Consider the following 11,475-nt stretch of genomic DNA (forward strand, 5'->3'; position numbering starts at 1 on the left):
TAGGAATAAGATTGGTTGAATAAATCAGAGATTTGGCCGGTTTTAACCTATTTCTATCGATTTTCAGCCAATTCTGGTTCTAACCGATTTCTATCTTGTTTTGAACCAATCAATCTGAAAAAAAAAAAAATGTAATAGGTTATAAGTGAAAATGAGGGGAGATCTAGTGTTTAAAAATAGTAGAGGAGAAAGAGATGTAAAAATAAAAAAAACAATGGAGTATCATAAAATAAAATAAGTAAAAAGTAAGAAAATTTTAGTAAATACAGGCCAACAATAGGGGAATGATAGTAAATTCCCCTAAAAATAATATTTTTGGTACTCAAGCACGAGTGGCAATATTAACATATGATAGTAAAATGTCTTAAATTTCTATATTGATTAAAAATATCAATTGAAATGATATACCTTTTTATTTATTTTTTTATTTATATGAAACATAATTGTCCATGTAGTATTTTTAATTACAGTAATTTGATTTAAAATCACATCATCGATAATTTAAAAAATAATAATAATTGAAAATTAAGTTCCAACGATAATGTTTTAATGATTTGAGATATTAGATTTGGATCGTCGTCATACAACAAACACAACTATATAACCTCAGTCTAATATCAAATCGTCAAAAAAATTGAAAATGCTTTTCAATTTTAATTATATAATTCAATCATTATATTTTGGATTTTTTTTTTTTTTTTTTGTGTGTTTCCATTGTGAACTTTCATTCTGAAATTTTAATAGTGGAGGAAACGGTTTCCATTAAGAAGTGATTACTATAGGTCTAATGTAGAAACCTTTCCTATATTGTCTATTTTAAATATAGGGCAACGATATTGAAAGATAAGGGATGTTGTGGCCAGGGGGATTGAATTCCTCTGTGGCGCAGTAGGCCGTCTGGTGTGCATCCAACGTTAAAAACGCCCAAACATGTAAATCAAGGCGTTTTTAAACGTTGGATGCACGTCATGCGCCCTATTGCGTCACAGAGGATCCAAGTCCACCAGGGTAGTAGTCTTATTTCTTTGGTAAAAGATACAAATGGTAATAAACCCAAGGAGGTAGCGCAGTTGGTGAGCAACGAACTTGGTACGAGCCGACGAGAGTGTTTATTATTCTTCACTGCTATCAGTGAAAGTCGAAGGCCTGGATACCTCTTTTTTTTTTATTTAAAAATAAATAAATAGAAAGGGTAATAATATTTTCTTTTTTTTTTTAATCAAATCAGAATTGGCATGAAGCGATACTGTTACGGTCCAGTTGGCACATGATTAGTGAGTCATTACATCAATTATTAATTAATCTAATTCATAGTTGCTTCGAGTCAGTTAGGTAGTTGTTGTGGTTATTGTTTTGAGGTATGTAATGAATTGGATCGTAAAAAACGCTTATATTCTATAGCTCTTTCGTATCTATTGTTTTTATATCATCCATAGTAATCTGCTTCTTTATTACTTTTGCTTCCATCATATTTTTCTTTTCTTGTTTGGCAATAACTTCCATCATAAGTCATCATTGCATGATGATAGTGTTCCCATATGTGATCGGGAATATAATAGGGTCTTGTCCATGACGGGTATGATAATTTAGTCAATTTATAATAAATAGATCCAAAATCAATGTAATCCTTTATTTACGAGGTATTCAAGATTTTTTGAATAAGAGCAAATAAAAATGGAACATGTGGAGGAAAACTTTCCGAAGGGTAAGAAATAAAAACAAAGTAATAATGGATCCTTCATTTATAAGTGGAAAATTTCCTCCTTATAAATGATTTATAACAAATGACCTTTTGATTCGTAATTCTCCTTTTTTTTTTTTTTTTTATTAAAAAAATCATTGGAAAGAAAAGGCTAGTGGTGTACAATAAGATAGGGTTCATTGTGTCTATGTCTCATCCATTATTATATTCATATCCTCTCCAATGTCACTAGAGGCTCAACGATTGTCCAACAGTTAGAAGAGCTTGGGAATATGGGATTATGTGTTGGATTGCATGCTCAAGTTCTTACCGCCATTGAATGCATATTGGGCCTCCAATGACATTGAAAAGGATTCGATTCCTCTGCATCTCCATTGGTATTACTTACTGACTTGGTGTGTTTATCCCTCTCTCTTTAATTGTGTTTTTGAAAGAGAAAGAGGATAAGAATACTTGTCGATCACACCTTTAATCTGAATCGATTTGCGTAACGAGCGTGTGCTCTGCCATCCTTGCGCACGTTAGACGAGTCCTTCTTTCCAAAGGTAAGAGGAGAATGATGATTGGTGAGTGACATCCATTTCGGCCTTTTTAGTCCACGTAAGCCTAATATTTGTGTCACAATACTCACAACTAGCAATTCAAGGGGGGACCCACATGTGACCGACACACTCGGATCTACCATCAAAATGCAATCTGATGATCTGATGGATTGTGGCTGGGATCATGGGTTGACTATTCAACAATTTTCGAACTTTATGTTTGGATTGGTGATGGATATTTAAAACCGACCGTCTAATGTTACCTTAATGGGCTATGACTAACCCCACAAATATTAGATCTTCTAATGGACATCAATAAATGTTGCGTGTCTACCACTCAGCCCTATACAGGAAATTTATTTATACCAGTCAAATGAAATGGACTGTTGTTCCATTGTTGCAATCTTGCAAATGGGATATTAGTTTAACCGTTTTACCAAAAGCCCATCTATCAATTGGGGTTAAAAAATAAATAACTACAAATTAAAATAAAAATAAGAGCCAGAGGTTTCTGCATCATTCTCCACACCAATAAGAGGATATGAGATGGGTAATTTTTTATTTTTTTTTAATTATAAAAATACTTTATTAATGGGGGAAAGAAGTTCCAACAAAGTCGGCATACAAAAGAAAGCTAATAAAGAGGGGAAGGGAGGAGAAACAAAGGAGGGGGGATTGATCAACAACAGCTCTAGAAGCCAAGCAGTCCGCAACATGGTTGCCTTCAGGAGAATGTGGTTGAAGCCAATAATGGTGAAACATTGAGCTAAATGTGGTTGACAATCAAGAACGATAGATGTAATTTCTCCAATGGCAAGAAGAGGATCTTTTGTTGAGTATATCGATGAGCAGGAAGTTGTCACTATCGATGATAACGGAAAGCAAATGATGCTGAGAAGCAATAAGAAGTGCTTGACTCACAGTCAGCTCTTCAACAACAAGCGCAAAGGAGACACTAACGCGCATCAACATTGAACTTAATAACCCACATTCTATATGAGGAGAGAGAGAGAGAGAGAGTGCATCACGAGAAACCCATTGCTCATTATAACTGCTAGAGAGGGGCATGGGAAGGAATATCCTCTTTGTGGAATCTTTTTGTTAGGAGTTATGAATTAACAATAGGTACACAAAACACAAGGATTTTACTTGGTCACCAATATGGGTTACATTTATAGTCAGTGATAAACCAAAGCTTCTACTATTATGATGAATAAATTACAAACTCTCGCACATAGATCTTTAAGATATCACTCGTATGCATGTTAAGACTCATTCATTACATTATAGATAAACCTAATTCCTTGAAAGTTCAAAATCAACCCTAGCATAAATGTCTTCAAAAAAAATTTGAAATTGAATAGTATTTCCAGGATTAGATTGAGATCAGGCTTCACCAATAATACTTTTTTTCTTATGAATTATTATCGATTCACCTAGCTTGAGCAAGAATATATGATTGATGAAGCATATTAACAGACCAGGCCCTTATGTGCTACTGTTTGTTTTTTTGTTTTTTGTTTTTTTTTTTTTTTTTTTTTTTTTTTAACACTTCTTTATAAACATAAAAATTTTGATTATGAAATATCAAATTTAAGAATGAAAAAAAGAAGCCTACATACAGCGCGGTCCCTACGCCCAAACATGGGAGGGGGGGCAAAAAGACCACTCCATTCATGAAAGGCAAAAAAATCATGCCCTTGTTGATGCTATGCCTAGGTGTGTCAATCAGTTGGTTCGGCTGAATCAATTTCGGTCTAAGAACGAGAGAGATCAAAACCAATCTATCAAGGAATTTCGATTTTCAGTCCGATTTGGTTTCAATTTGTTTCGATTTTTCAATGTTGGGTTAATATTGATTTAGATTGGTTTATTATCGGACTTGAACCATAAGGAAATCTTACATTCATTACTTTGTAGTGACAAATGATTTGACAAAAACATTTTATATCTGTGACTAAATCATGGGTTATCATTGTAATGGAAAGATATTAATATTGAAATCAATGGACAACTAATTACTAAGAAGATAACTAATATTGGAATCACAAAATGAACCTATTATCCAATAATTCATTTAACTATCCAACTAATTTTGTATAGTGAACAAATAAATCAATGAAAACATTGTTATAATTTACAAATCAATTTCTCTATTCATAACCTCATATTCATTGATGTATAACAATTCCCTTTACAGCAAAAAATATTCCCACTATTCCCACTAATACTGAAAAAGATGGATAATCAATTCACTAAGTTAGAATATCATAATCATTTATTTTCTTTATCGGTTTCATTCGATTTGGTTATTAGTCGGTTTGGTTTGGACCGATTTTCAGTCAATCCCAATATATCTCAGTCTAAAACCTTTCAAATAAGGCTGTGTTTGGTAGTCATCCAGACGTTTTTTGATTTATCAGGAAAAAAAAAAAAAAAACACGCTAGAAACGCAAAATGATGGAACGATGAAACATCTTTCCATCATTTCGATTTCGTTCCAAATACAAGAAAAATAAACAACTAGGGTAATCATTTATGAATCAGGTTCACCGAACACTATTTTTTGTTTTGAAATGGCATTTTAATACGGAAACTGAAAATTTCATTTATTTAACTAAATGACTACTAAACACAACCTAAGAATTAGTTTGGTTTGGTTTGGAATTTTTCGATCGATTCAAGCTAGGTTTTGACACCTCTAGTTAAGGGTGAAAGTTTGACCCTAACAACTCGAACCTATCCTAACCTGCCCTGAATCCAAACAGGCTTGGGCCAATTTTTTTTTACCCTGAGGGCTGGTCAGGGTTGGGTTGCGCTCGGGTTGAGGCCTCAACCTAGCCCAACCCGACCCGACCCGAAATTTAACCATGAATTTTTATATTGTAATTTAAGACTCTTATTGGTATTTTATTATTATTATTATTATTATTATTATTATTATTATTATTATTATTATTATTATTTTAATATATATGATATAAATGGCAAAAACATGTTAATCCAATCATTGTAGAAGAACCCAATCGAGCTCAGACCCATCCTGACTCTAACAGGGTCAATTGGGGCCAGGTTGGGTTGGTATGAATCCGATAGGATTGGGTCTAAACATGAATCTGACATGTTTGAATGAACTTGAATTTTGAGATATTAGGGTTGAGTTAAGGTTCTAAGAAACCCAATCCAACCCGACTCTTTTTCACCCCCACCCTTAGGTATTTCCATTGGCCACACGCTAGTCTAAGGACACGCTGCGTTTTAGGGAACTTTCTCCTTTTAAGAATACATACCAAACATAGCCTTGATTTTCTGACCAATAGACACCTAACCGTTGGAAAATGTCCCGGGAGGCCAACAAGTGGCGCATGATAGCGTGAAGGGTAAAAGAGGACGACGGCTACCTTTGGAAAAGGCAAAGAAAGCATTAAAGCCTGTGATCACTGATCATTACACTCTTTGTGGAAAATAAAAGGAAACCAAAGATCGCAGAAGTTGAAGGCAACAAATACCGGTCTCCTTCTCAGGTGGAATTTCGATTAACTCTCTATCTTTCTCTCTCTAAACCTCCAAAAATAACAAGAACAACAACGACAATAGCTATAGCAACGTAAAGGTGGGGGAAGAGAGATTGGCTGATTCGAAAGAAATAACCGAAGGAAAATCAGAGAGAACTCAAGAGAAAGAGAGGTGAAGATTTAATAGCAGAGATGTCGTGTTCTCCATCATCGGGTGAAGAAGAAGATGAGGGGACCAACGCTTACAGGAAAGGTGGATATCATCATGTGAGAATCGGAGATCCGTTCGCTGGAGGTCGGTATATCGCTCAGAGAAAACTGGGTTGGGGTAATTTCTCTACTGTTTGGCTCGCTTACGACACTCAATCCTCTGTAAGTTGTTCTTCTCTGTTCTGAAGTTTCTGGTTTTGGTTTATGTATCTTTTGGATTTTGCTTGATTGGATTTTCTTCCTATTGCGATGGTCTACGACCTACTTGCCATTTATTAAGAAATGTCAATTGATTAAGCATCGATTTTCATGCTGCCTTTTATGCTTTTCCCCAATCCGTATGCTGATTCTCTCTTTGAATCTCCTGATTTGTCTGAATGGGAAATTTCAGAACTCTTCGTTCGTTATTTATTTCATTTTTGTTTTCCCGTCCCTCGATCTATTTTTTCCATTTTCCTGTCTGCGGGATCGATTCCACAAGTTATATAATAGTAATGTATAAAAGTATCCTTCCCTCAATCGAGTTATGCTTCTGTAGATGGATGCCTTTTTTTTTTCCTTTTAACTGTGCATTGGAATCACATGTCACTTGGGATTTCCTTTCTCTGTTTCTGATCTGTTTGTTATTTGGAAGGGTTGCTTGTTCTTAATGAGTTCCGTCCAAATCTTTTCATTCGAAAATATTTTATCTTCGGTTCTAAACCTGTCTTATTGCCTGCCATTTTCCCCAATTGTTGGATGATTGGAATATTCTCTTTGTAATTTTGTCCTGTTTGGCTTGTTTTGATTTCATAGCTTTTACTTATTACGTGGGAAATGTTTTTATTGTCCTAATCTTCTATTTTTTGCGGAATCTCTTATAGTTGCTCCATTTATTTTCCAGGGATATGTAGCTCTTAAGATCCAGAAAAGTGCCACTGAATTTTCTCAAGCCGCCCTCCATGAGGTGGAAGTCCTCTCTGCAATAGCCGATGGTGACCCCTCCAATTCAAAAGGCGTTGTTCGATTAATTGACCACTTCAAGCATGCAGGTCCAAATGGGCAGCACCCTTGTATGGTTTTTGAGTTTCTTGGTGACAGTTTGCTCCGGTTGATCAGATATAACGGTTATAGTTGCCTTGAATTAAACAAGGTTAGGGAGATGTGCAGATGGATTTTGCTAGGTCTTGATTACTTGCATAGGGAACTCAATATAATCCATACAGACCTAAAGCCTGAAAATGTTCTTCTCGTCTCCACCATTGATCCTGCCAAAGATCCTATTCGATCTGGGTTAACACCAATCCTTGAGAGGCCTGAGGGTAATCCTAATGGAGGGATTGTGGTGAATATTGATGAGAGACAGCTGAAGAGGAAGGCAAAGAGAGCAGTGGCAAAGATCACAGAAAGGAGAGCTTCAATGGGTGGTTCTCCAAAGCGTGCGAAGGTCATGGAGGGCATTAATTTTAAGTGCAAGATTGTAGATTTTGGAAATGCATGTTGGGTAGATAAACGATTCACAGAAGATATTCAAACAAGGCAATATAGGGCTCCTGAGGTCATTATTGGGGCTGGATATTCCTTCCCTGTTGATATATGGTCTTTCGCTTGCATGGCCTTTGAGCTTGCGACTGGAGATATGCTGTTTGCTCCTAAGAGTGGCCAAGGGTATAGTGAGGATGAGGTAGGATTTTCTCATCTTATTCTATTTAATACAACATGATAGAGGGATAATGTTTTATGCTCTTGTGGCTATAGGAATTGTATACAATAACTAAAAGTATTATTGATGTTAGTGCACATATTAGATGTCGCCATTCTGAAATCGATATGATACGATATGAGATATTCTGGAAGAAAGATAAGTTCTTGCTTGAAAAAAAGAGAACCTGAATATAAATATTTAGTGAAGGGTAAATCTTAGATTGGAACATCAGTAATATCATGCAAACACAATGTTTAAATTTGAATCTGGCATTTCTGTGTTTTAATCATGGTCAGATTTGCATTAGAGCATGCTAGGGTGTTCCTGCTTAGGATTCCTTGATATTAATATCATGCAAGCCTCCATATCTCTTTCCCTGTTTCAATTACATGATTAATGTTGCATGAACCAGTCATGAGCAGGTTGTTTTTGTTGGTCACTGTCATCTAGCATTTGCTTGGGATTAGTATTCTTCCAGGGGGACTAATGAACACCATTATAAGATGTTGTATTTGATTGACAAAATGAAAAACAACTGATGAATGCATATACGTTTTCTTCCCCAATAGGCTGATCCACTGTGTAACTGCTTGGATGTGTGCTCTGAGACACTGGTTGGTTATGCATTCAGTATGCCTTTGATGATATGATGTGGTTAGTCAGGATTGCTAAAGATAATAAGGAAATAAGGGAGTTGGAACAAGAAGGAACCAGACAAAGTAGTGTCATTTACTTTTTCGTTATATTATACTAAACATGGAATATGATTCTATGTTTTGATTGATTTACTTGGTGTTTTACCAAAGTGATATCTGCGTTGAGTTGGAGGTTAGGATTTCGCAGATACCTTGATCAAATTTAAATGTGTTACTCTTCCTATCAAGGTATTAAAGATTGGTGTCGGATCATCCAGATTGTATTGTTTAGACGACCTGATCTTATTATTTTAATAAAATTTGTCCAGATTTGTCTGATTCCAGTTGTCTGGATCGCCGTTCCAGATTGGTATTGCCGGTGAAGGACCCGACCTCCAATAGCAAGTTCTTAAATCCTTACTTCCTATATGATATTGGTGAAAGCAATTTTTATTATGCATGTATAATTAGCTAAATGTGTATGCACCACTTCATATGCATTAACAAAACATAAAAGAGTGAAACCATATAAAAAGTAATACATTACAAGGATGAGTATGTGTCTTGCTCAAGACATGATGAACTGTCAATATGCATCTATGTTTCCTTGGCTTTTCCTTTGACTGTGATAAGCTCTGTAGGTTACTTGTAACAATCGGATGAAAAGACTATCTGTCAGAATGTGGTTACTCCAAACAAGATTCCGATTGAAGTTGGACTAACAGATCTGCTGTTTTTAGAGAAATAGTTGGTCTAATTGTGTGACATAATGGGCATTCAATGTGTATCCAGAGGAGTTAGTTGTATAAGTGTTCCCAATTGAGAATTTTAACTTTGGAAACCTTATTCTCTTTCTATTGAGCCATTTGTGGGTGGGTTTTCAGGATCACCTGGCTCTGATGATGGAACTTCTCGGAAAGATGCCCCGGAAGGTGAGCAAACATTTTATTTTTTTGTCTCTTTGCCCATCCCATCTAATAATATGATTTCTTCCATGGTGTTGAGAACAGATAGCTATTTCTGGATCTCGATCAAAAGACTACTTCGACAGACATGGAGATCTAAAGAGGATCCGGAGACTGAAATTCTGGCCACTAGATCGACTTCTGATTGAGAAATACAAGTTCTCCGGTTCTGATGCCCAGGAATTTGCGGAGTTTCTGTGTCCCCTTCTCAATTTTGCACCAGATAATCGGCCAACTGCCGAGCAATGCCTACAACACCCGTGGCTCAATATCAGAAAGTCAACAGATTGTGATGAAGACCAAGAATCTAGTGTAAAAAAGTTGGAAGCTGGGGTGAACAAGGTTAAGATTTAATGGGGAATGGATTGGAGGCTTTGGCATGTGCTTCCTTTCAAAATTCCATATGGGTATTGTTTGTGATTTAATTTTGTCTGTAAATTTTCAATAAGATTCAATTTTTTTGTTGATTTAAAGGTGTAAGTAGTGAATATTGTGAGGAGGAAGATGGATTTAATGAAGCACAGGAATCTGACCCACTAATGGACATTTGTGGACATGTTATCACCAGCCTTCGCGTATGGATGGTGTTTAGCTTTCAGAGGAGGTGAGAGTTTTGGTTCTCAGTTGATATACAGAGTTTCTGGTGGTGCAATTGGGAATGCTGGGAGTTGGATATCTTGTCATCTAGATTGATTGTCATGACATACTAATATAGACGTTTTAACAAGAATGTTGAAGATTGAATTCTACTGAAAGCAGGGAAATTCCAACGGGTGGGAACTTTTTAACTCTCAAATATCCAAACGGACCCTCATAGAATAAAGAAGGGCTATATTAGATCATTATATTCTGGGTTTACTTGTATGAGCCTCTGAGGTGCTCTGTATGAATTAAGTATATTGGTGATTTAGTGGCTGTGTATTCTCTTTTTGTGTTACCATTCTTTCGTCAGTGGTTGCTAAAAAGGTAATGATTTTATAGCAAATTTGGATTTCAAGAAATTGCATTTTCCATAAAAGGGCTTTGTTTGGTTCCAAGGGAAATCAAAGGGAGAGGAAATGAAAATTTTAAACCTAAAATATAATTTTTTTAATCATTTTTAATCATTTTTTGTTACATGATTATATTATTAAATCTAAATCATTTCATATTTGGTTAAAAAATTTACTTTAGTTTGCATCTAAATCTCTTGGATTTAGAAGTTAAATGAAAATTATCTCTAAATAGATCATTGCTAAATACGGTGAGAAATTTAAGTAGTTTATACAATCATGTTAGATTATGATTATAGAAATTTATTCCCTTAGGTTTAAATTTGTTCACTTCCTTTCCTTTTGACCAATACCAAATTAGGAGTAGGAACTCCTTTAGGTGTAGTAGTTGTAGAGTAAAGAAATATTTTCGCATCTATATTTTCCAGCAAAAAATTACGAAATTTAATAGAATTTTATAATTAATATGTTAGTAGTAGGCTTTTGATTTATGGTTTTCTTTCACATGTGAAGAGATAATCTCTTAATCCATAGGTTCTGATGGTTGGAAGGGATTTTTGGAACACTGTCAATGGTATTTCGGATTTTGAACAATAGGAGAGAAAAGAAATAATGACATCTCAATGGCTATACTCTATTCAACTACGGGGAAGAAAAGCTTTCGCCTAACCTACACTTCCACTCATCGTATCTTTCTCCAAGAACAACATTGAATCAATATGGAAACTTTGTGACAAAAGTGCATGTTTATTACTTGGTATTTCAATTGCTATCACACTTTTATGATACATATTTTGGTGAGTCAGGATCATTTGTGGAGCCTTCTCAATTATGAACCCTAACAACATAAAACACCGAAATTCTTAGAAGGATAAAAAAGAAAAAAAAATAAAATAAAATAAACTGGGAGCTGATAAAAAAAAATTCCACATTTGTAAGTCTTGCAATACTCTCTGGCTTATTTACTATTGATATTAAAACAATTTCATTTCAATTCTTAGAAAGTAACAATACTTGGGAAATGTATTAATAGTTTTTTTTTCTATGCAAGTGATTCCTAAATGGGCCATTAAGGCCCATTAAGATAGGCTTACTGATTTCAAACAGTCTATGCATTTATGCTACATGTTAGCTAAGTTTTCTGATAATCCTTGCCTTAACTGGTGCTCAAATCTTGTGAATATGTTTATGTTAAAAGGAAGGGGATGGGGGGGGGGGGGGGGGGGGGGG

General features: G+C 35.2%; 1 protein-coding gene across 1 annotated transcript; it reads left to right on the forward strand.

The window, feature by feature from the left end:
- The first annotated feature begins 5,689 nt into the window (after positions 1-5,689).
- On the forward strand, positions 5,690-10,190 carry LOC122085050 (SRSF protein kinase 1-like). The gene is made up of 4 exons (XM_042653486.1): positions 5,690-6,131; positions 6,853-7,632; positions 9,173-9,220; positions 9,299-10,190. The coding sequence occupies exons 1-4, from the start codon at positions 5,952-5,954 to the stop codon at positions 9,605-9,607; spliced, it is 1,317 nt and encodes a 438-aa protein (XP_042509420.1). The 5' UTR covers positions 5,690-5,951; the 3' UTR covers positions 9,608-10,190.
- Positions 10,191-11,475: the final 1,285 nt, after the last annotated feature.

The sequence above is a fragment of the Macadamia integrifolia genome, chromosome 7, assembly GCF_013358625.1.
Source record: "Macadamia integrifolia cultivar HAES 741 chromosome 7, SCU_Mint_v3, whole genome shotgun sequence".
NCBI classification, from domain to species: Eukaryota; Viridiplantae; Streptophyta; class Magnoliopsida; order Proteales; family Proteaceae; genus Macadamia; species Macadamia integrifolia.